Below are 25,382 nucleotides of genomic sequence, written 5' to 3' on the forward strand. Positions count from 1 at the left end.
GTGTATTAATACATCAAATTTTAGGTTTCCATGAATACATAGTTTGGCATCTGATTAATAAATAATAGATTTGCTACCATAACTATGTCTTACTATTGAACCTTTAGTTTAAGTCCTGACCTTTAGCTAGAAAGTTATTTTGAATGGCAGTAACAGTTCATCACGCTTTGTGTTATTCACTCCAAAGAGATGCACAGTGAAGGTACTTTGAAGGTGCCCCAAAGAAAATGCTCGCCCTTGTCAGTGACGTCACAGACTGGGCCTGACAGATGTTAGGCTTTGAGATGGCCAGGCCTATGCTTCAGCCCCACAGAACAGACTACTTAAGGCAAACACCTACCAAGTCGCGTACATACAGCCCCACAAGGGTCCAGCCCGAGTCAGCGGCAGAACACCTTTATTAGGTTTGCTTTGGATATTTCATGTGGTTTCAATTTCATTAAGCAAACTTGGGACAGGTGTAGGTAGGTAAGCTATCACACAAAAAACTAGTTCTGTCTGGATAAGAGGCTGTGTCTCAACTACTCAAAATGGCATGGAGATTCTTTGGTAAGCTTGAAGGAAGACTGTCTCCTATCCATGTTATAAGTTGCAATCATTAATAGGTATTTTAACCACTTTCTTCCTCTACAGTGGACGCTTAGAAAAAAGAACTGTATCAAGATGTAGTATAAAGACTGATCAAAATACAATTCTTTGTTCAAACAAGATCCTTACAGTTCATTCTTACGCTGTGTAAGTTATCAGCAATAATTAACACTCCTTCCTTAATGTTTATAATTATCTTCTCCCTGGAAGGAACAATACAAGCTGTGTTAAGTCACTTTTAAAAATAAGAATCAGTGGCCAGGCACCGTTGCTCACGCCTGTAATCCTAGCACTCTGGGAGGCAGAGGTGGGCAGATCGCCTGAGGTCAGGGGTTTGAGACCAGCCTGGCCAACATAGTGAAACCCTGTCTCTACTAAAAATACAAAAATTATCTGGGCATGGTGGCGCGTGCCCGTAGTCCCAGCAACTCGGGAAGCTGAGGCAGAATTGCTTGAACCCGGAAGCAGAGGTTGCAGTGAGCCAAGATTGTGCCATTGCACTCCAGCCTGAGCGACAGAGTGGGACTCCATCTCATAAATAAACGTTTCTGATAATATACTGAAACAGGAAAACAGAAGTTTTGCTTTTATTGTTTTAGTAGACAGCTATCTATAAAATGGTGTTTAGATACCTGTTTGGGAAAAATGAGAGATCTAAGTATTTGTGCATCTGCTTAACTAGAAATAAATCCTACTGTGAGATGTTACCTTAAAAGTACAGTTGACCCTTCAGCAACACAGATTCGAACTATACAGGTCCACTTAAACGGGGATTTTCTTCCATCTCTGCCACCCCTAAGACAGCAAGATCAATCCCTTCTTCTCCTCCTCCCCCTCAGCCTACTCAAAATGAAGGTGGCAAGGATGAAGACCCTTATGATTCTATTTCCACTTAATAATATTATTTCTTTTTCTTAACATTTTTTCTCTAGCTTACTTCATTGTAAAAATACAGTATATATGTAACATACAAAATACATGTCAGTCAACTATTAATATTGTTGGTAGGGCTTCATGTCAACAGTAAGCTATTAGTAGTAAACTTTTAGAGAGTCGAAAGTTACACTCAAATTTTCTACCGTTTTGGGGGCTTGGCACTCCTAACCCCTGTGTTGTTCAAGGATCAACTGTCCTCTACTTACTGGCCATCAGTATAAATGTCAGATTACATATATATTTGGTATCTGCATAATGGTTTTAAAAGCCAAAGCCTTGTTTTTAATATTAAGATGTGTTCTAGCATACTGGAGATGACATTTTTCAAAGCACTTCTGGATCCTGAATTGAAATATGTAGCAAGACACATCAGTGACTTCTAAAAATACAACTTATAAGAATAAATGACAGTACCTCATTACAATTATAAAGTTTTATTTTTGAAGAAAATTATCATGTGACTGGCAAATTCAAGAAAAAAACATTAGGGCTGAAAAAAAGTTATTTTAATCCATCAACCTGTTCCAAGAAAAGCTGTTACACATCATCCTGGCTAAATCTGTGGTAACCCTGTTTTAGAGACTTCTTGAAGGCTACTAGGGGGCAAAGAGGCATGGAGATTCAGTCTCATGGCTTTTATTATGCATTCCAAATAAATAGCTGTTTTCTGAATGCAGTTGCCCAAATGCCTAAAATTTTCTGACTGGACTGATTCTCACTCCTGATAGATTTCTAAATATCTTATAGAAGTGTCTTCAGGAAAAGACGCTAAGCAACCCTTTGAAATTCCTCAAAGCTGCACACTCATCACCTGGGAATTATTCACAACCTCTCCTGCGATTGCCCTGAGGGCCACAACCTCTGCCTGCTGTCCCTGTCCTCGCGACCAGCTCTCCCTCAGGGCCCCCCTAAAGTTACTGCCCCAAAGTCCAGACTACTCCTTGGGCCTCCAGTTAATCCTCCTCGCTGCAGCTAGAGAGCTCTTTCTAAAACAGGAGTGTCTTCAGAGCACTTTACCGCAGGAATTCTTCCGTCATTCCCCTTAATCCGTCAATACAATCTCAACCCGAGCATGGCAGCCGAATCCATTCTTGATCTAACTCAGTGATTCCCAACTCCAGATATTCACAGAAACACCTGTGGTGCTTCAGAGTCTGGTTCCTGTGTTCTAAGGCATGTAGCCAGGATACAGAATCAGTGATTCCAGCGCCTTCTGTTGGCCCCAGGTGCAACTCTTGCAGAATTCACTCCCCAAGGGGCCATCCAGCCTGAGTTTGGAGCCTTGCAGGTGACTCCTGTGACCAGACACACCCTGTACCTTTTCAGAATGTTATTCATCCCTCTAGACATGAGGGCAGAGGCCTACCTTCCGCTCTACGGAACCCAAATCCTGGAGACCTGCTCCCAAGCAGTTATGGCTGGCAGAGTGTTGGAAAGGGTGACATTTCCTTCACAGACATTTCAGGAAGGTTCAATACTTCTAAAATAAGATTCCATAGAATAGTAAGTTGAACCCTATGAAGATATTTTTGACTTACAAAAATAGCAACTTCATGTGGCTCAACCTGACACACTGGAAAGGGCTACAGAAGTTACTCAAGAGAATTTAAAAAATGAAACACCACAAATGTTAATTGAGCAGATTTAATTTCCCTGAGGTTATATTCCATAAGTGATACAAATACTACCCATTAGACCAGGGGTTTTCAAAGTCTGCTGTGCAAAAAATCAGCTAGGTATCTTATTAAAATGGTCCCCAACATGTCTGAGCTGGAGCTTCAGTGTTCACAGGTCTCACAAGCTCCCAGGTGATGCTGATGCTACTGGTCTCTGGGTCACACTTTAAAAAGGAAGACATTATCTAAAGTAAAAGGAGTCATGAGAAAGGGTGCACCTAAAAAACATCACATAACAAAATACTAAAGTCACTAGTGGAGAATAACAAACATGTCTCTCTATATTCTAAGATCAGTCTTTGGTTTTCTATATTTCCATGTGTCTGATTATAAAGACTCATTAAGTTTATGGGCTTTTTAAACTTCAAAAATACAGTGCTACGATTTTTAAAATAAAAACACGACTATAAGGGCTTTTAAGAAACTTGCCTGTTTCTGAGAGTGAAGGACAATCTTTGAGATCCAAACTCTTCTGAAATTCTATTTCATTGCATAAACCCTTGATTATTTATTGCCTTTTGAGTCTAATCTCCATGACATTTAATTTGCTCCTTAAGGGCAAGGCCATTTTATCTATTAATAATAGTTTGGTCTCCTCGAAAGCACTTAACATTTACATAAAAGTTCACAATTGTAAAACCTAACCAGAAGTCCATTTTTCCTTGCAGCAAGATAGGAAAAAGGACAATCTTCAAACTAAAACATACTTCCAATTATTTATCATAAATATTTGATTTTACTCCATGACTTCTAAAATACAGAAATGTTTACTGCTTTACAAACAATAAATATTAAAGATATGACAAATTACTGTAGCGTACTAAAATATTTACAAGTATGCATGTGTTAAGTTGAAAACAGGCATACCATCCTAGTGGACTAATTAAGAAAAGTAAAAGGAATGTGAACTTCAACTGTCTGACAGGAAGCCCTTAAGTAACTGATTAATACTTGATGCAATCCCAATGGTCATCCTGCCTGGCATATGTCTCCCTGCAAGGCTATGTTCACCTTCTGTCTGGGCCTCTGCCTCTCGTGGCCCCCTCGGTGCTGTATATGAAACTTGTTTAGACAAGAAATGGCACATCAAAATATTTCCGTTGATCAACAGAATGCTTGTGTTTGCAGGCGTGAAACTAAAAATAAAGGAAATGATTCTTTTTGAGACGGAGTCTCACTCTGTCGCCCAGGCTGGAGAGCAGTGGCACAATCTTGGCTCACCGCACGCTCCGCCTCCCAGGTTCACGCCATTCTGCCTCAGCCTCCCGAATAGCTGGGACTACAGGCGCCCGCCATCACGCCCGGCTAATTTTTTTGTATTTTTAGTAGAGACAGGGTTTCACCACGTTAGCCAGGATGGTCTCCATCTCCTGACCAAGTGATTCACCTGCCTCAGCCTCCCAAAGTGCTGGGATTACAGGCGTGAGCCACCGAGCCTGGCCAGGAAATGATTCTTAACACAAGACACAGTAGCATCAAGTTCTGGTCTGGCATGACACCTGACCCTTATTCTGCATAAACTGTTCATTTTAAAAGCATTCCTGTGCTTTGGCTTCACCACTGGGTTCTGTCAGCAGCAGAAGGATGCGACCTGACTGGAATGCAGGCTTCCAGGAGCAGGCTGGCAACCCCAGCATCTAAGTGGTTTAGTCCAACTTCAGAGCAAGCTGGGCTCTCAGAGGCAGGGAGCACAGGGAACAGGTCCCAAGGGCCCGCTGCTCCATCATGCAGTACAACTGCTGAAAGCTGGGAAAGGTGTAACACATTGTGATTACAAACACAATTTTAAGAGTCCAAATTTAGTTAGCTGTGTAAAAACAGCCAAGCCTATGTACTTTAATCAAAATCAGTGCAGTCTCAGTGTGGTCTTTACTGCCATGAGAAATCGCCAGCAGTGCTTACAAAACACCACGGATTTCTTGGCCCCACCCAGGCCCACTGAATCATCTCTAGGGGTGAGGTCAGTATCTTATTTTTAAGCAGCTTTGAAAAGTGACAGGCTGGTTCTAATAAACCAGCTTCTTCAATCTGCAGGATTTTGATAGAAAACTCCCTCCTAGTGTATGGAATTTAACTGGAAACTCAAGTTCCAGTTGATCAGAATTTGACTGACATGTCACCCTATTTTTCAGTAGGAAAATGCTTGTGGTTTCTTCCCTTCCTCCACATATCTTATTATGTTCTCTTATTCCACCACCACTTCCCTATCCTGTAGCTGGTAGTTTGTTTACCCCTGAAAATTGTAACCTGATTAGCCCAGGTGGGAAGAAGAGACTTCCAGGTAAACGCTGAATATGCTCACCTTGGAAAAGCTTTGCTCCAGTCTTAACCTTCCCACAAGGTGCCGTGACTTCTGATCATCCTGCAGGCATGGCTGCATGGCCAAGAGCTGACCTGGAAGCCCAACAGCTCACACCCACCCGGAAATATTTCCCTTCCACCCCAACCCTTTCCAAAGTGCCCTTTTCATCATGGCCTCCGGCCCTCATTCAACCACCTCAAATTTTGTTGCTTTATGTTGTCCAAATCCATCTACTCAATTTTTAATTTACTATTCCCATCACCACTAGAGTGTCGCTTGTTTAGAGACATTATGAAAATGGCCACTAAGGCTAACGCAGCGCCCAGGCTGGGGGGGCCGCAAGGGCTGACCTCCTGGGCAACCCCCGAGAGGAGAGGGGCGATGATGCGGCCCACTGCAGTCACAGACTGCCCCACGCCAATAAGGGTGCCGCTGGCCTGGGCCCCGCCCACGGTCAGCTGGAGGTCTGTGATGCACGTCCTGCCGATGGCAGTGGAGAAGGACAGGAGAGTGGAGGAGAGGACAACTGCACCCATGGTGGGGGCCAAGGAGTAGAGCAGCAGCAGTGTGCAGGTGAGTATGCTGGAATGCAGCAGCAGTGCCTGCGAGTTGTGCTTGTACAGCCGTAGGATCGGCCCCAGGGCAAGGCCGGCCACGGCCCCCAGCATGCTGCTGTAACTGATGAGGTAGCCTGTCACCTTGGGCCGCACCCCAAAGCGCTCCTCCAGGGCCAGGACAAAGTTACTGTAGTACAGCATGACTGCCATGGCCATCAGCAAGCGCACCAGAAATATGTCCCACATTTCGGAAAACAGCAGGTTCTTCATGTTCCGCAAGGCCAACACTACTTCGACCCAGGGCCGGGCAGTCTTCTTGCTGGGCCTGGCTCCGCGGCTGGTGGCTGCCTCCTGCACTGCATCATGGCTCCTTCCCAACAGCACATGGGTCTTTCGCAATGGCAGGCCCTTCTCTGTACTGCCCAGTTTTGCTTCCCTCCATGGAAAGAACCAAACGAGACCTGTTAAAATGGCATGAGACCCGTTAAAGCATCTGAATGCACTGAATCCATACACTACCTCCTTGGGGAAGGGACAATTATTTGTGTTAGATTACTAATCTATATTTTGGTACTAAATTTACTAGTCTGTATTTTTGTATCTAGTCTTTCACCATTCCTATGGCTTTATTCTGACATCAGGATTTTGGCAAAAGACTCTTTGCCTTTAAAAAAGAACACCACGATACCTACAAAATACTCACTGCTTCCTCCCAGCTCAAAAGCCTATGATAGTGTTCTACATCTCATCATTTCATATCTGAATTGTTATAAATTTAAATTCTTCCCTTCTTAACTTTCTAATTCTCTGCCTATTCATTATCTGTCTGTCCACGTAACATCCATCCATCTATCCAACCATCTACACATCCAATATTCATGGAGTGCTTCTTAAGTGCTAAACATAGAAATATATTAACACAGAAAAGCCCTCTGAAAACACTGTACTCAAGACACTAAAACCTAAAAAGGGGTTCAGCTAAGAAAAGAGGCAACCAGACTGCAATATAAGGGCCATGCTGGGGCAAGTGCAGGCTGCCACATATGTGACGGCCTGCCTTGGCTTGACCGATGGGCAGGGACAGCTTGGCCAACTCTCCCTGGGAAGCACCTGCTTGGATCTGCCCCAGGTCAGGGTCATCTAGTGCTTGTGCAGGTCACACCTGCAAAACCTCAGGGGGCACCATTCTCATAGACCACAACATATACAACCTTACGCAGTGGCTCTAACCGCCACTCAGATGATCCCACCTCTGTCCTCATAGGACTAGCACATTCTTGCCTGTTGATCTCTTGCCAATCCATGCCCAAAAGTGTTCTTAAAACTGAATTCAAACTTGCCATTCTAGGACATCCTTCCAAATTCTATCCTACTGTTTTTTAAGTGCTAAAGAGCACTTAAAAGTTCAGCTCAGACCAGTGGCTATTCAGTGCTGCTTCATGTTGTTTTCAGCAACTTCATTTGTGTGTCATTTCTCCAAATATTGTATAAGTGCTTCAGCTGTAGACAACTTTACAACAGAAAACCAACCACATGAGAACGTGGAGGACGTGGACTTTTAATAATTCAATCTTAAAAGGGCCCTTGAACATTACACAGAATATTGATAAAGATGTGAAAGAATTATTGCTGATGAACTAAAAAAGTAGAAAATAATAAAAATGATGATGATGATGGCAACTAACTTCTGTTGAGTGCTTGCTATAAGCAACCCACCCACCTACCCATCCATCTGTCCAACCTTCCAATATTCATGGAGTTCGTAAGTGTGAAACACTAAGAAAATATTAACAAACAAGACAAGGTCTATGCAATCCTACCTCAGGCTCTGGGGTAAGCTGCTTGTATGCAGAACCTCTTACAGTTCTCATAACAAGGCTATGTGTTTTGTTACCCCATTTTATAGATGAAAAAATGGGAGACAATTTGCCCAAGGGTCACACTAAAAACTGGCAAAGCAGGGATTTGAATCTGAATCTGTCAGACTCCAGAGTTTGGAGTTCCTAACCATATGCACAGAAATCACAATGAAAAGGCTTTCTCAGGCAAAGTGGCGGATCAGAGGAGGATATAAGAAGCTAACGGAGTAAAAGCATTGACAAGAACAGCTATAGTCACTCGGGGGTAAAGGATGGCAAGACTGGGATGAGAAAGCAGCATGATATTATGTTCACTGCACTGAATGGCCAAAGCCCTGGGTGGGACAGTGTGTGCTGTCTAGCCAGGTCATCCTCCCTCTCCTCCTCTGCGATTTTATTGGCCCCAGCCTGCCTATCCTCAAGTTTCTTATGTTGGAAAAACAAGTCCCTCTTCCTTGAAGCCCTTGTAGTTGGGAACACTTGCAGCGGAATGTTTTCCTAACTGCTTAGACCCATTTATAGGCTTAAGATAGGGCAACATATTAAATGGCACTATTGTTGAAGGATCCAAAATAGAATTCCATAACCAATTTCTTTGTTATATGCTGACTTTCAATTTTGAGTGATACCACATTCATGTACCTTCCTTTATATGTGAAGATACCTGGTCACATCAATGAGGCATGTGTTTGAGACTTTTATCTAGGTTTATGTGAATCCATAAGGCCACCCCTCCTGATTCAAGTTACAGGCTAAGTAAATTCCTGACAACAAATCATAATGTATTTCTGTGAGGACTGAGAATAAGCTCATGAACTTTGCTTCCTGGGTCTGACATCCTAACCCAATATGGAAATCATCATGCAAAAGAGAACCTTGAATATGAAGATTCAAGAAGCTGCAGTAAAGTACAGTATCGTTAAATGTAAGGAAAACTGCCTAGCATGAATTCTCGTTTATGAAGTCATTTATCCAAGGGCCAGCCATGCACCACTCTCTAAGTGAAGAAGAAGAAAGACATTTTAAGCAACTAGCCCTGCATCCAAGGAGCTCATAGTCCTGTGTGTGTGTGTGTGTCTGTGTGTGTGTGTGTCTGTGTGTATGTATATATGTATGTCTTTATTTGAGACAGGATCTCACTCTGTCACCCAGGCTGAAATGCCGTGGTGTGATCACGGCTCACTGTAGTTTTGACCTCCTGGGCTCAAACAATCCTGCCTCAGCCTCTCGAGGATCTGGGACTACAGGTATGTGTCACCATGCCTAGCTAATTAAAAAAAATTTTTTTGTAGACAGGGTCTCACTATCTTTCCCAGGCTGGTCTTGAACTCCTGGGCTCAAGCAATCCTCCCGCTTCAGCCTCCCAGAGTGCTGGGATTACAGGCATGAGCCACTGCACCCGGCCCAATGTGTATTCTGCACAGGGGTGACAGCAGTGAGTAAATCTGACAAAATCTCTTCCCTCATGGAGTCTGCCTACTGATTTGGGGGAACAAACAGAATGTAAGCAGTAAAACAAACTAATAACATAATTTCAAGAATGCTATGAAGAAAATTAAGCTCTTTTAGGCAGAATGGTCAGAGAAGGCCTAAGGAAGCAGATATTTCAGTCTTGAATGATGAAAAGAGAGAGCCAGTAACAGATGTGGGATGAATGTGGCAGGTAGAAGACAGGCCTGGTACAATGCCCTCCTATGGGAATGAGCCTGGCATACATATGGTAGACCAGAAAGCCAGCATGGCCAGATTGTATGGAGGAAGGCAGAGAGAGGGGCAGGGTCTGCCCATCACCTACCACTGTGCCAGCTGTGAGGCATGTGCATTACCGTGATGGAAACAACTGGGGGTCTGTAGCAGGAGACTACATAGTCTTTCTTTCTTACTTCCATTTAAATTTATATTAAATACATTAAAAATAAAAGATTTCCCTTTTAAATTGCAACTAAAACATGTATCATGCAGAAGAATAAAATTAATCCCTTCCTCACATCACATTACAAAAATCAACTTAAATAGATTAAAGACAAAAATCAACTCAAAATGGATTAAAGACAAACATAAGACCTGAAACTGTAAAAGAAGGTAGAAGCTTCTTGAAATTGACCTTGGCAATAATTTCTTAGGTGTAACAACAAAACCAATCCAAAAATAGACAAATGGAACTACCTGAAACTAAAAAGCTTCTGCACAGCAATGGAAACAAATCAGCAAAGTGAGAAGGCAACCTGGAAACAATCTGCAAAGCAAAAAGTAACCTGCACAGTGGATATGATTTGCAAATCATACATCTGATAAAGAGTTAATATCCAAACTATACAAGGCACTCCTTCAACTCAACAGCAAAAAAAACAAAAACAAAAACAAAAACAAAAACAAAAAAAACACCAAGTTTAAAAATGGGCAAAAAATCTGAATAGACATTTCTCCAAGGAGTGGCTGATGGAAAAACAAAAGGTGTTCAATGTCACTAATCATCAGGGAAATTCAAATCAAAACCACAATGAAAAATCACCTCGCACATGTTAGGAGGGCTAATACAGACATATTTTTAAAAGATAAGTGTTAATGAGGATGTGGAGAAAAGAGAACTCTTGGGCTGGGCGCGGTAGCTCGCGCCTGTAATCCCAGCACTTTGGGAGGCGGAGGCGGCGGATCGCATGAGGTCAGGAGTTCGAGACCAACCTGACCAACATGGAGAAACCCCGTCTCTACTAAAAATACAAAATTAACCGGGTATGGTGGCACATGCCTGTAATCCCAGCTACTCAGGAGGCTGAGGCAGGAGAATCGCTTGAACCTGGGACGGGGAGGTTGCAGTGAGCTGATATCACGTCACTGCTCTCCAGCCTGGCCAACAAGAGCAAAACTCGGTCTCAAAAAAGAAAAAAAAAAAAATAGAAAAGAGAACTCTTGCACACTGTGGGTGGGAATGTAAACTGGTACCAGCCACTGTGGAAAATACTAGGGGGGGGTTCCTCAAAATGACTTTCGTTTTTGGACGATGAGTCTGTCTATTCTGATAAAAACGAATTGCAAAGAAATAAGAGAAAAGTAGGTAGATTGGTCAGTATGAATACACAAAACAATCTTCTCATGATTGTCAACTTACCAGCATTGAGAATGAAGACCAAAAAGCAGATGAAGGCTGTGAGATAAAACCCATCCTCTAATTCAGTGAGATAGCCACCGACCACGGGGCCCAAGATGAAGCCCACACCAGAGGCTGTGTTGAAGTGTCCGATTACAAGCGGCCGTTCCTTCTCTGGAACCACATCAGAAAGTAGAGCCCTTGAGATGGAGAGAGTGTGTTTAAAAATACCTGCAAGGGGATGAGAAACATGCTCTGTAACTTTTTCCAGACCATAAGTATCTCACTTATGATCCTGTGCTTAACCTCTATCCCTGATGGAGTTCTGATCTCTGGTTTCTTTGGAAGGCAGCTATGCTCACCACTATACCACCAAGGCATCTGATCTTCTTTTTCTTTGAACCTCTGAGGTCTGCCGGTTCCATCCTACCGTAATTGGACTCCTGGCCTAGCACTCTGATCCTAGTCAGTCACCTTATCTCTGGCAATCAAGTCCCTTAACCCTCAGCTTGCCTACCTCCTGTCATGACCTCCCAAGTGTCTCCCAGTTACGCTTGCATTTCACGGTGGCTTCCATAAAGCAAGTTTTCATTCTTTACACATTAACTCATTGAGCCAATATTTACTGCATGCCTACTCTATGGCCAGCCCTAAGGTTGACCCTGAGGATAAACCAAAGAACAGAGAAATGGAGCTGGGGAGAGGACAAGGAGTGAGTAGAAATTTGATAGCACCATCATTGAACCAATACCAATGGATTTCCTACCAGTAAGAGGCCTGTGAATTTGTTGAACAAATTGAATGCTGTGATGTAACTTTTAATAAGAAATTAAAGTAACTGACAACTATACTCCTCATATCTCTGCAGATGCATTTGACTCCTATGTCCCTAGACCCCCATGTGCAGAACAACCATACTTGCAAACATGCTGACAGATTCTGGTAACCAGCGGCCCACTATTTTGATCAACACATAGTAGAAACTGAATAAATGCAGCTGGCGGATCTGCATGAATCACTCAAGCGTGATGTGACACAGCGTTTCTCCATGATCTCCTGTGGGCAGTCTCACTCTGCACATCACTATGCTGCCGCCGAGTGCTTCAACACACTCGTCCTACTAATCTATTCCCAGCTCTGCCTCAAAAGTAGTGTGGTTGTGTGCCTGACAGCCAGCCTTTTTGGAAAGCGAATGTATAAATCTCTTTTGGAATTAGGTAGATGGACTCTCCCTAGACCTGTTTCCTTAAACGTCAGAGAGGACTGGGCCAGCACATGATTTCCATAGGTCTCGCAGGAATTCTATGATTCTTTTTGAAATTGTATTGATGTCAGGTTCACTTTACATACATGAGGGACGAAGACTGTGGTAAGAGTATCCCGTGAACAACCCAGCCTAAGCTTCTCTTCTCTTTCAGAGGTTGGGGTGGTGGACAGAGTGGAATGGAAAATGAGGCGTCCAACTCAGGCACTTAAACCTCAGGCACTGACTTGAAGTCAGTGGTTCATTTTTAGGACACAAGGATCTGAATCCACAACTGACTTTGTGAAGCAGAACCCTGTGAAGCTCCCCCCCGGCTTGCTCCTGTTCACAGACCACTCAACACTGTGGAGGTTACATGGGCAAGGAGGAGTTTTTATGTATAGCTCTCATTTGTGAAGATCACAGTGACAGTTCATATAAGAGAACTCTCACTACTGAAGCTCAGGCTCACTTCCTATTAAATAAAACATTTTAATCCTCCCTACAAATCTCAATGCATTTTGTAACAACTCTACGTTCTTATTCATCTTCCCCATCTGCTTCTTTAGAATTATGAACAGTACATACCACATAATGGTGGAGTGTGTTATACTATAGAAACACATGCTGCCCACCAAGGACAATAAACTCAACACCAGATGCACATACAATGGCTATCACTTGGATTTTGTGTGGTACTGGGGTTTGTAAAGACAACTGACCACATTTAAGCAAAGACCTTCATAAAGCATTTATCTAGTCAACAAAAAGGCATGGTTAAGAATGTTGGGGGCTGAACTCTGCAGACTTTCAGAGTAAACGAAAAAAGTATATATTCCACAGAAATGGTGTGGAAATCCCAGGTGAGTCAGCTGATCATCACGTCTATGTTAAAATGAGTTATGTGATGCTCTATTTATTTGGGGAGTCAGTTAAAAGCAAGCAGTTTAACAAAACTTGAGATGGTGCCCAATGCCCCTGACTTGTCAAGCAGGGTAGCAAAGCCTGCCAGTGCTCTGACAGGTACAGTAAGAGAGACACTGAAACTCCTCTAATTCCTAAGAACGGCAAAGAGAGAACAAAGAGCTTCTACAGGAATAATATACCCACCAAGCGCTACCCCGCATTCACAGGAGGTGTTTCAAAAAATGGACAAAATAAAAGCTAGTTCAAAATGTTAAAAACAGTCCAGACGAGCCTGGAAACAGCAAACTCGCCCACGAGCTGCTGTATCATAATCCCAGTGTCCCCCCTAACTGACAGTCAGACAGAAGGAGGCCACAGGAAAGCTAAAGAAGTGAATCCCAATTTGATGTGAGGAAGCCCAGTTACAAAACTACAGGCTCACCAAGGGACACAACAGGAACCTCAGTGCTGGCCAAAGACACTTAACAAATTCTTACTGAATGATGTAGAGTAAGATAAACAGGAAGGAGACAAGTCCCAATACAGTAGTGTGATCATTCACGCTGACAGGCTCTGAGGGGCAAGGGGCTCTGTCAAGTACAACTCCAGGTTTGGTCAAGATAGCAGAGTGCCTGGCCCATGCTAAATGTTCAATGGCCAGCAGCTGCTGGTGTCAGTTATAGTCACAACTGCCATTGTAATTAGCACTTTAGGTAAGTGCTAATCAAAGAGGCAATGTCCAGCAGGAACAGGCTTTATATAAGACATAGACATACACACACACTCACACGCTCACACACACACACACACACACACACACACAGGCCAGCATTTCTGCCTGTTAGAATTCCCACACTTGGGAAGCCTCAGAGACTTGCCAGGCACGGCTCCCTTCTGAACACTCTTTAAGCAAGTAAGGATGTTGAGCAAGACCACAGAGGTGGCCCAGGAGGAAGCCTGCAGTTTCACATATTGAGGTTCTGGGGGAAGCTACGTTTGAAAAAAAAAAAAAAAAAGTCACTTACCTGCCGGGACTCTAGCCAGGACAAACAGAAACACATTGGTGGCTGCTCCGAGAAGGAGATAGCCCAGGGCACTGAGTAGAATGCATGCCAGCAAGGAAGACCGTCTTCCCACGACATCGCTCCAGCAGCCCTGAGGAAAGTAAGAAAAAGCCCTTGGACCCCATCCACAGTAACGACTACCACCATGCAAATGACCAAAACAAAGTGACCAGGGGAAAACAATGGAAGATTCAGTGTCAGATCCTCAGATGCTCAGTTCCATGATGCCATTTGTCAGAGTAAGTTATTTTCTCTGATCTTCACACACAGTGAATGGAAAAACACAATGCATTTTTTTTTTGTCCAAAAACAAACAAACAAACAAGTCTGATGATCTGGTAGCTAAGAAAGGCAGGAGAAATGATAAAGTATAATTTATAAAGCCTCATTATTGTCTCCATTCTCATTACTTTATAAAACTACACTCTTCAGACATCATGTACATTTTTTAAAAATTTAGAAAATACTGAAAAACAAAATGACCAATACAAAAATACATCATAATCCTAAATGTACCTATATTTTAACAAAGTGGTCATACAATATGCTCTATTTTGTAACTTGCTTTTCTACTTAATATGACTTAAGCATCATTCCATGTTATTAAAACTTTGCCTTTGTTACCATTTTAATCGTATTCCTTATTCCACTACATACCAATATTTATTTAACAAATAGTTATGTTAGATTTTTGCTCTTTAAAAATTTGTCAAAAATATAAATAACGCTACAATAAGCATCTTCATAGCAAATTCTCCACAGATACCCTTAAAAATTCCCTTAGAACAAACCCCTAGAATTGGAGTTGTTCCAATTCTATGCAGGCATTTTTTTTAGGCATTTGCCATATACTGACCAATTACTCTCTGGAAAGATTTGTAATCCCATATATACTGTAATTAGAACAGTAACAGTCTCCATTTCCCTGTATTTCAACCAGCACTGTTACTGTCAATGTTTAAAATCTACAGATTTGTTAAGCAGCATTTTTTAAAATTATGTTTGCCTTTTTTCCTGATAATTTTTTTAAAATTTGTGTACTATTTGCATTTTCTCTTGAGAGAGGCAAATAAGGCAGCATTTCTGTCCCCTTAGAATTCCCACATTTGGGAAGCCTCAGAAACCTGCCCGGCGTAGCTCCCTTCTGAACACTCTATGCAAGTAAGGATGTTGAGCAAGACCACAGAGGTGGCCCAGGAGGAAGCCTGCCATTTCACATACTGATGTTCTGGGTGAAGCTATGTTTGAAAAAAAAAGGCACTGACTTAAAACAACAATTACTAAACACTATGCTATCAATGGAGCACTGTGTAAAAGGGTTAAGAAACAGGGTCCCCCGTGCTGTGTGAAACCCTGGATGACCCCCAGTTCCAGTACAATGCGCTAGTCTCCATTAGTCCCGGCTGGGAGGTGACTGAGGCTGGTTCCTGCATCCCTCCTTCCTCAGTGATGTTCCACAACCATTCCTCACCCTCTCCACTAACCATGGAAGGAATCTCACAGGCCACTCCTCCATGCCAATTGCCAAGTGTACCTGTTCATGCCCTCTCCACATTTTTATTGATATGTTTATCTTTTTCTTAAGGGGCCGAAAGATCCCTTTACATAAGGATGTAAACTTCCTCTATAAAATATTTTTAAGGTAAACCTTCCAAAATACTGTCATCCTTCTATAGGTGTCTTCAATCCTACTCCCCAATTTTCATTTCAATGAATTTTAGAAATTCCCCATACTCTTTTGATCTGGGGAAAGGGTTACTGGCCTCCTTGTACTCACAGGGCAGTGGTATAATCTGGGAGTTACACCCTGGCCCTAAGCCTGGCTGTTTGGGCTCAACGCTGAACTCATCATTCCTTCCACCACGACCTCGGACATATGAGCTAACCTCTCTATGCCTCAGTCTCTCTACCTGTAAAACAAGAATAATATCTGCCTCAGAGATTATCTTCCCCACTCAACACTTTCTGTGTGCTTAATATAAAATGAGTCATTAAAGACCCACAACCACCCTTTGAGGCTGGTTATTATAAGGATTAGAGGAAATAAAGTTCTCAAAACAGGGCCTGACACATAGGTACTTAATAAATGGATAATTTTTTATTAAAATACATTTATTTAAAAACATTAGCCAAATCTGACAGAATATACTTTTTCTTTATAAAGATTTGTTCTCAAAACTAAAAGTTTTTTGGTAAAATTTATAATTAAAATATGTGCTTACAGAAGTATGGGTTAAAAAGGAAATTTTAACTAGGAATTTCTGTATCTTAAGGCTTTCTCAGAAAGGTTTTCATTAAATTTCAGCTAAAAGACATATGAAATGTTCTGTGTAAGTACAAACATCAAACAACAAAGGAAAATCTGAAGTTAGCAATAAAAATTTACATTCATAAAGTGCTAACTATTGCGAGGTACTCTGATAAGTAAGAGTATAAAAAAATTAAGCAAGTAAGCCTGGTCTGTATCTCAGGAAGACCAGAGTCCAGGAAGAGAAAACATTTAAAGACTTAACATACACTGTGACCTAATAGCTCTAACAGATACACACATCAGATATTTTGGGAGTGAGTTTACAAATAAAGAGAAAAGGTGTTTACTAAGATGTAACTCAAACTTTTCTCTCACAAGAAAGAACATGAAATACGACATTCTGCTTGACAAGCAAGTGCATTGCTCTCCTGTACAATCTGATAACTCTAGTTACCCATTTACCATTTTATATCATTAAGGCAATGACAGATGACTCTTAGAAAAAAAATAATATGGGTTTAGAGCCTAAATACTGAAATTAGGTGGCTTAGTCAAATTAACCTATGTGGGTCTTAATTGGTCTTAATTTCCTCCTACATAAAAGAAAGATACCAAACTACTTTGCTGGGTTACTATAAAGTTTAAATGAGGCTAAAACTATTATTGTAATGGAAATATAATATATGAAATACTTCAATAAATCAGGAAGTAGCTGTTTACTTATTTAAGAATTTATTATGGAATCTGACTGAATTTCTTTTAAAAATATATTTTACAAGAAAGCAACTCTTGGGAAACATAAGTACACTTTGTGTTCATTAAATATGAGACCCCCAGGCCAGCTATTGAGACCAAAGTCACTACTGATCAATTGTGAGACTAAATAGACTATTCTACTGAACCGCCTGAACCACTGGACGCTGAGGTCTCCAGACCAGAGTGATCACAGTAGACAGCACAGGGAGAGAGAAGGGGACATCAGGTAAGGTCTCTGAAATTCAAACAACTGAGTGGTCAGAAGCAGGGCAGTGACAAGGTCGCCACTGAATCTGTGTTTCTTTTTTTTGATTTCTTAGAAACAGGGTCTTCCTTCCTATGTTGCCCAGGATAGACTTGAATTCCTGGGCTCAAGCGATCCTCCAACCTTAGCCTCCTGAGTAGCTGGGACTGCAGGTGCCAGCCACCATGCCTGGCCACCTCTGGATCTTTCTACTTCATGCTGCACATACACAATCAGCCAATCCAAATGTCCCCTTCTGTCTATACACTTAAGTCTTATAAAAAAGCTTTTATTTAGTTCAAAATACACAACTTTAAATAGAATAGCAGAAATATAAATGGGTTTGATTACTGTCAATGAAGTGAAATAAATAATAAAATTGGTAATAACTTTTTTTTTTTTTTTGAGACAGAGTCTCGCTCTGTCGTCCAGGCTGGAGTGCAGTGGCGCGATCTCGGCTCACTGCAAACTCCGCCTCCCGGCTTCACACCATTCTCCTGCCTCAGCCTCCCGAGTAGCTGGGACTACAGGTGCCCACCACCATGCCTGGCTAATTTTTTTGTATTTTTTTTTTAGTAGAGACGGGGTTTCACCGTATTAGCCAGGATGGTCTCGATCTCCTGACCTCGTGATCCACCCACCTCAGCCTCCCAAAGTGTTGGGATTACAGGCGTGAGCCACCGTGCCCAGCCTAAAATTGGTAATAACTTTTGTTTACATTCTTTTTGTCTGTAAAAAGCAGGGAATTGTAGGAAGAACATATTACAATTTAAAGGTGTTCTCATCCCAAATCTATCACTTTTTGATAAACTTCAAGTCCCCAATTTTACTACATCTGTGATGGATGAGACACGTGATCATGTTTTACCAAATGGAAGATAACTTACCACCAATGTGCTAGAAAAGAGTTGCAAAACGCCATAGGAGGAGCCTGTAAAAAATCAATAACAATAAAATCAGCTAGACCTATCACAAAAATAGATTAATGTGATAACAATTACACAGAAACCAACAGAAAAACATTAGGGTAAGATACCTTTTTGTTTTAAATTATCTCACATCTTTATTTTTTTCTACTTGGAAAAATGGAAGTAATACAATTTCTAACAAAATGGAAGTAATACAATTTCTAACAAAAGGTTTTCAAAAAATTGAGGGTAAACAGAAGAGAGAAAAAAGGCAAAAGGTGACGTTATGGACGCTGTATGATTGTCCTTCCATCATATGAGATTGTGTAGCTTCAACTTATGAAACAGCATAGAGAGTACTCAGGGGAATAGAAATTTAAATTCTGGAAAAACCCTACTAAGCCTTAAAATCTTAACATTGTCTCTTATGTTTCTAATGTGTAATGGTTTTATAAAATGATTTATTTTATAAAGAACTTATATTTTTTTTACAGAGCTCTTTTACCTCCATTATCATGCAATGTGCCCTATCTGATTTTCCCAAAAACCTTCACACTGCTGGGTGGTCCAGTGTAATTCCAAGTACATTTGTCGAGGGAAATACAAATCACGGCATGGACCATGATTTAACAAATATTATGTACAAGACTGTCCACAAACACTTGCTTGTTTGGCTTGTGAATGATCAAGAGCTGTTAGTCTCAACAATTTCCCATTAGTTAGCATAGTCCTAAGCCCTGCTGTCTCTTGCCTTTTTGGTAAATCAATGACTTCTGGATGGAATTTTTATGCTGCACAGGCAGAGAAACCCTACAATATCTATGATGTGTTGGTGACGGTGTGAGAAGCTTGCAACTAATTGGCTAATGTTCACCGAAACCCTTTCCCACGAGATGTAATTTCTGTAGATTATGTTTCCCTGGTCTCTCACATTAGGTTAAGGGTTCCTGTAGGCAGGAGTCCACATGTACCTACCCTTTTATACACACAGCCAGCTCCTTGCAGAGGCTCCATAAGTACCTGTTGCCACTAGTGGCATGGGACTTGGTTATAGTGCTCAAATCTCAAAATCTCTTTGAACATACGTCGTCTAGAAAAAAGGAATTGCATTTGCTATAGGGTAATATTTTAAAATATTCTGGAAATTTGTTTTATCTCATTTCCCACTTACCTTTGGATAATATTTGGATACAAAATTGAATTGTTTTCAGGTACTTGGTTCAGAGGATTTAAAATTCAGTGCTCTAAAAATGAGCAATATCGACCACTCACCTACTATTCCAGCAACTGTTGGACTTGCTCCAAGGGACTTGACATGAAGGCTCAGTAAAGGCACAACCATGCTGACACCAAACAAATCCTAAAACAAAATAAATGCTGATGGACTCAAATTAGTATTTTTCAAACTAGTAAACCTAAAAATTTAAACTAATTTAAAAAATAAAACCAATATCTAAAATTTTAAACACGTAAGAAATCATAATTGGATTCCATAGCATGCCATACAAATCCGCTGCCACTTGCAAATGCCTGGATTAGTCTGACCTGGGATCCGTTTTAACTTTACACTCAAGGAGGATATGCTACAGAAGTTCCTCAAACAAAACAGACAAAAAACCCCATATTTTCTGTGGATAAGTCATAAGAAAAAATGCAGTCATAATTTGTATTTATTGGTGAACCAGCACTTGCTTAAAAATATGTTTCCTTCTGGAGTTGGCGAAAGTGGCTAATGTCCTAGGACCTGTAGTTTATAAGCTTATAAAATAATACCTGAGAAGAAAGGCTCAGTAAAGCAAGAAGGAAGAAGCTGGTGCACTGGGGAAAGGCCAGTGTTTTGCAGCTAAGTCATAGAAAGTGAATGGGCTTTGGGGTCAGGCAGACAGTTCTCAATTCCACCTCCATCACTTACTAAACATGTGTCTTTGGAAAGTTACTTAAAGTTACCAAGCTTCCGTGCTGTCATCTGCAAAGGGTAGAACAGTAATACCTGCCTGGTAGAAATATGATGAGCATTAAGTGGCATAATGCTTGAGAAAGGCCTAATAAAACAATGTAAGCTCAAACATGTCTTCTCCCTTCTTCAGTTCTGGGGATAAGGACAGGTCCTTTTTGCTAGGTATTCTGAGTTAATAGACAGACTGTTAACTTTTCCTTTAATTTTGTTCTTATTCTCACTAGGTTACCTGCTACAGTTGGTTTAGTGGGAGAAAAAACATTGCACACACACAGTTTTCATTATATTCAACCTGAATTCCTTCTTTCATATAGCTGGTTAGTTGGAAAGAAAGAACTCGCATGAAATATGTATTTTCCTTGAGCTCAGAGTTAATCTTTTGTTCCCCCTTCCCTGTCCTGGTAGCTGTACATTCATATAACTATAGATACATAAATTTCCACATACTCTTTTCAGTGGGCCTTTTCCATGGTTACATCTTTAGATGACCCTGTTATCTAATATCACGTGACTATAATTAGCTCTTAAAATTACATTACCAGAGTGATGGTTTATTATTTCAATATTGCCATTACTTAAAATTTCCTTTGGGTCTGAGTCCATTTCTTTTGGGCTTTGCTGTCAGTTGCATCTCATCAGCCCACTGATTTTTATACATTTAAAAGACTCAAAATGTACCAGCCACCTATTGAATCTTCTGGATCTTTCAGAAAAGGAAACTCAATTGTCCAATAACAATTTTTTTCCAAAAAAAAGTCCCAGTACAACATATCATTTAATAAAATGGGTATCCTACATAAGAGATGGAGAGAAATATTTAGGTCAAGAGACTGAGCTCTATGGAAGGTAAGTATGAAAATACAGACTCAAAGGCAATAACTGATGATTGGTATTACTTTAGCACTTGGTGAGTCTGAAAAGTACTATATTCTTCCAAGGAGACTGGCCACTGAATCTTTCCTCTCAGGAAGTTCTGTTCTAAAATTGTCTTCTCCTTCACTATAAAAGGCAACTCCTTTCTGCTTCTCAATCCATAGCTTCTTCAAAATCACTGCATTTGGCATCTGGTCATATGCATGTAACCACTTATAAAAAGATCATGTCAGAAGGGGCCACTTAAACTTTCACTGAATATCAACATTTTTCAATAAAAATTGATGAATATGTACACTCAAAAGTTTCAAGACTCTTTTCAGGGTAGGAACCCCAGTAATTATTGATTACTGGACTATCTCAACGAAAATGAATTATCACCTGAATAAAGCTGATGGGATGGAAAACAAATCTCACCAAGTATCTGGAGGAAAAAAGTGGTTGAAATAATAGATCTCATCACCATCTAAGCATCCTAAACAAAACGGGCCTCAATGGTCATCTTGGTCTTCCCTCCTAAACAAATTAAAACTTGGAAGTACGGATAACTGCTAAAACAGAACAATTTGGCAAATGACTTCTCTAATCTTGTTCCCTTCCTCTCCCATTCAGAAACCATTTGTCCAAGAATCTTAGAGGTCTCTACATCCCTAAATATGTCAAAAAAAAATAACTAAATTATGTATAATATTCCTTAGATGTTATCTAACAATCATCTGTTAGGTAGCTTTATGTGACTTTCATATAAAGCTTCATATATTTTAATTGTTTACAATATTATCCATTAAAAAAATCCCTACTCTTTCAACTTTTGGGAAACCATAAACTTTTCCCTTAAGATATGAGACACCTAATGGTTCTCTTGAATACATTATTAAAGTTATTAAAATTCTGTATCAGGCTTGCTAGATTAGACTTGCCAAATACACAGCATAAAGAAAACATATGATAAATTGTGAATATTCAAATCTGTATTGGAAGGCTGACCTTAACAAATGATCTGCGAATTGCTTTGTTTTATTCTAATACTAAAACTATTTTGAATTCTAAGTCAAATTCTCTGAACCCTAGTCTGGACTTTCCAGGTAAGGGCTCAAATGTTTTCATCTGGCTGAACCAGCCCAAGTCCCTTCTGAGACAGGACAGCAATAGCTTGGGACCCATAACTAAAAAGGCTGGATGTCAGCCAACTCCTCTCCAAGAACCACCCATACTCACTGGTTGTGAATTCTAGGTGCCTAGACTGAAAAGTAGAAGAAGCATCCCCACGCTGAGAATGAACTACTAGATTAAAGGAATAGTGGTCAGAAGGAGTGCCAGTCTCTGAAGTTAAAGGCATGGTGCTGGAGGGTGGATCCTGTAATGGCCTAGAGGCAGAGAAATCCTCTCTAAAAAGCCACCCTCCCTGAAGACCTTGTGTTTCTGGGCTTGCAGCAATTTGGTGAACATGCTTTCATGGTGATCTTAACTATTAACTCAACATAGAGTTGCTACCAGCTGAACGCCTTGCATGGAGGTGGTGGCATGGAGAGTGCATGAAACTGGGAGAAGTGGTGGTCTCGATCTGCATCTGGGCAGAAAACGATGACTCCCTGCCAGGGCCCAGTGCCATCAGATACTATCTTCAAGGCCTCAAAGGCAGCCTTCTCCCATTGACACTTATCTCAGCTTCCTTACCCTCAAGACTGAATTCTTCTGTGGCAGAACTGTGGATTACAATAGTGAAGCTCCGCAGCACCTGCCACATGGCAGGTGTTCAGAAATGCCATGAATCAGCTTACTAAACTTTCCGTTCTACGTGGGAAATTAGCACTCAGGGAGCAAACCAGGACACGCACGCGCGCACACACACACACACACACATATACACACACACGATGAAACCAAACCTCCATTGTGCAATGCACACCCTTTGTCCAAAGGTAGATGGGTACAATTTACTCTGATCTGCATTTTTAAACATTCAAGTCAACCAAGAGCTCTAGTGAAAATGCACCCAATTCTGTACAAGTGGGGCCATCAACAGCGGCTTCTCCAGCCTGGTCTGGTAAAAAAGCAAACCACAGGCACACACATCATGATGAAACCAAACCTACGCTGTGCAAATGCGCAGTTTGTCGAAAGGCAGATGGGTAAAATTCACTCTGATCTGCATTTTTTAATATTTAAGTCAACCAAGAATCCTAGTGAAAATGTGCCTAAATCTGTCCAAGCGCGGTCAAGAGCGGCCTCCCCTGCCTGTTCTGGTAAAAAGGCTTGCGTGTCCCTACCTCACCAGCAGCCGCACAGCAGCTGGGCTTTTCCAAGCCTGCCCACACCCCTGTTCTCCGCCCTGCAAAAGCTGCACCTGCCACAGCATTTAACACCTGGTCACACCTGAGGTTGGTACCAGGGCTTCTCAAAAGGCAGGGAAGGGAAGACGTTCCGCGAACGGGGTGCAAGAGAAAGCGCGAGGGGCAATAAAGCAGTGTGGCCAGATGCAGACTGAAGTGGGTGATAGGGCAAGAGGAGAGCTTGATAGGTAGCGAAGCACTCACCAGGCGGACTGCGGGTTCCCACTCCCTGGGAGTTCCCCGGAAGCTCCAAGAACCGCCTGGGTCCCCAGGCCCGAACACAGTCAGCACTTGCTCCCAGCCCCCACGCTCGCACTCACCAAGAAGCCCACCAAGTAGAGACAGAGCAGGAAGCGGCGGGCTCGGACGGCACCGGAGTCGGCAGCCTCCGCCTCGGTTCCTGTCTTCCGCTCCTGTTTCCGCTCTGCGGTCTCCGAGACCACCCTCGGGGCCGAGTTCATGTCCCAGTGACCCCCAAGCTCCATACCCGCGCCGGCCGGGGGTCGGACGCAGCAGCAGCCACGGACCGACCCCGGGAGCCCAGCCCCGCCCCGAGCGGAAGCCGGAGGCGCGCGCCTGCGCAGAGAGAGGGGGCGGGTGCTACCTGGCAGCTCCGCGGGTGCGTGGCCGGTGCTAACTGGGAGTTCTGGTCTCAGGCGAGGTGGGGACTGGGCACATCGTCAATACGGTAAGCACACACCAGTTTGTGATGATAATGATGATGCTCTTTGTTTCCTCTGGGTACAGACCCTGCTGCCCCTATCGTTGGAGGACAGGAGGGAATTGTATTGAGCTTCACTTCCTCCTATGGAGTTATGCTAGGAGGTGACCAACTCCAGCTTGAAGATCCACAGACCCTGGCCACCAGTTGGTTGTGACAGACCTAGGATAGGTTAACGTGGCTCTCCAAGCTTTCGTTTGCCTATTTAAAAAGCAGTAGGAAATAATGTAGTCCAACTTCTAGAGGTGTGAGAATTCTACATATGCTTCTTAAGATCCTTTCTGGTGCAGTGCAATGTGAACAAACCATAGATGGTCTATGCCTGAGTTGAGATTACAGTCTCATGGAGTAAAAATAATAAGCACGCAGTAAATAAACATAAATAAAAATACTAAACATGCAATAAAAAAGCATAAAATAAGTAAAATAATATGGTGATAATATAAAGAAGCACGGTCTTGATGTGGAAAGTAATGAGGTGGGGAGTGAGCTACTTTAGAAAAGCAGTTTGGAGGAGGTGACATGTAAGCTGAGAAGAGTGGAAAGAAGATATGTGTGGCTGAAACTTCCTCATCAAACTGAGAGGTCAGCAGGAGTGCAGACCATTTAGGACCCAGAAGGCCATAACAGAGATTTGGGGTTTATTCTGAGTGCAATGAAAGGAATTAAGTGAGTGTATGACACCAAAAGATGCCTTTAAATTACTTAGCAAAGCCCATGACACATGGTAAGTAATAAATGTTAACAATAGTGACTAGCCCCTCTTTTCTTTAGAACTTGTTATTTATTCCTCTTTCACTGTGGGATCAAGAAGACTCTGACGTTTTACTGAGATTTTGCTCAAAATCTCAATTTACTTGTGTAGGTTGCTAAATTCTAAGATCTGTTAAATTCAGTGTTGCAAAGTTTCTCATGGGAGGGGCACTGAATAGGGAGGAGTGGAATACTGATACTTAGAATTAAGACATATAATTGAATCCAGGTGAAACTGTCAATCTTGAACCCCCAAGTTATTCTGAGACTCCTTTGCAGGAGAACTAGTTTGCTCTCCTATAGCTGAGGAAACTAGTCTTTTTGTGCTTGAAATTTTGTGAGTAACTCATCTGGGAAAGGCGCCTTG

The 25,382-nt window shown here is 41.8% G+C and overlaps 2 protein-coding genes across 5 annotated transcripts in view; one reads left to right on the top strand and one right to left on the bottom strand.

Moving 5' to 3' along the window:
• Window positions 1-1,942: 1,942 nt before the first annotated feature.
• Window positions 1,943-24,121, bottom strand: MFSD9 (major facilitator superfamily domain containing 9). Of its 3 annotated transcripts, none has more exons than XM_004031536.5 (6): window positions 23,862-24,121; window positions 19,651-19,738; window positions 18,358-18,401; window positions 14,181-14,310; window positions 11,028-11,237; window positions 1,943-6,520 (listed from the first exon to the last, which is right to left on the bottom strand). In XM_004031536.5, exons 1-6 carry the CDS (start codon window positions 24,024-24,026, stop codon window positions 5,733-5,735), a joined length of 1,425 nt encoding a protein of 474 aa, XP_004031584.5. In that variant the 5' UTR covers window positions 24,027-24,121; the 3' UTR covers window positions 1,943-5,732. The 3 variants fall into 3 exon arrangements, with proteins under 3 accessions (XP_004031584.5, XP_004031585.5, XP_063551745.1); XM_004031537.5 differs by having other exon boundaries at window positions 23,746-24,104; XM_063695675.1 differs by having other exon boundaries at window positions 19,651-19,755; window positions 23,862-23,944.
• TMEM182 (transmembrane protein 182) overlaps window positions 24,121-25,382 on the top strand; it is an 81,062-nt gene continuing 79,800 nt past the window's right edge. For both annotated transcript variants that reach the window (XM_019021456.4, XM_019021458.4), the window contains exon 1: window positions 24,121-24,229. The gene's annotated coding sequence lies outside the window, so the exon portion shown is untranslated. The remainder of the gene's footprint in view (window positions 24,230-25,382) is intronic.

This window comes from Gorilla gorilla, chromosome 12 (assembly GCF_029281585.2).
Source record: "Gorilla gorilla gorilla isolate KB3781 chromosome 12, NHGRI_mGorGor1-v2.1_pri, whole genome shotgun sequence".
In the NCBI taxonomy this organism is placed as follows: domain Eukaryota; kingdom Metazoa; phylum Chordata; class Mammalia; order Primates; family Hominidae; genus Gorilla; species Gorilla gorilla.

What these genes read in the sequence shown, in the direction of transcription:
- MFSD9 (XM_004031536.5), bottom strand. Translation starts at nt 24,026, where the DNA reads ATGGAGCTTGGGGGTCACTGGGACATGAACTCGGCCCCGAGGGTGGTC. An exon ending in AACAGTTGCTGGAATAGTAG is followed by an intron (nt 18,402 to 19,650) that starts GTGAGTGGTCGA and finishes GATTTTTTACAG; the next exon opens with GCTCCTCCTATGGCGTTTTG. An exon ending in CCTGGCTAGAGTCCCGGCAG is followed by an intron (nt 11,238 to 14,180) that starts GTAAGTGACTTT and finishes ATCCCCTTGCAG; the next exon opens with GTATTTTTAAACACACTCTC.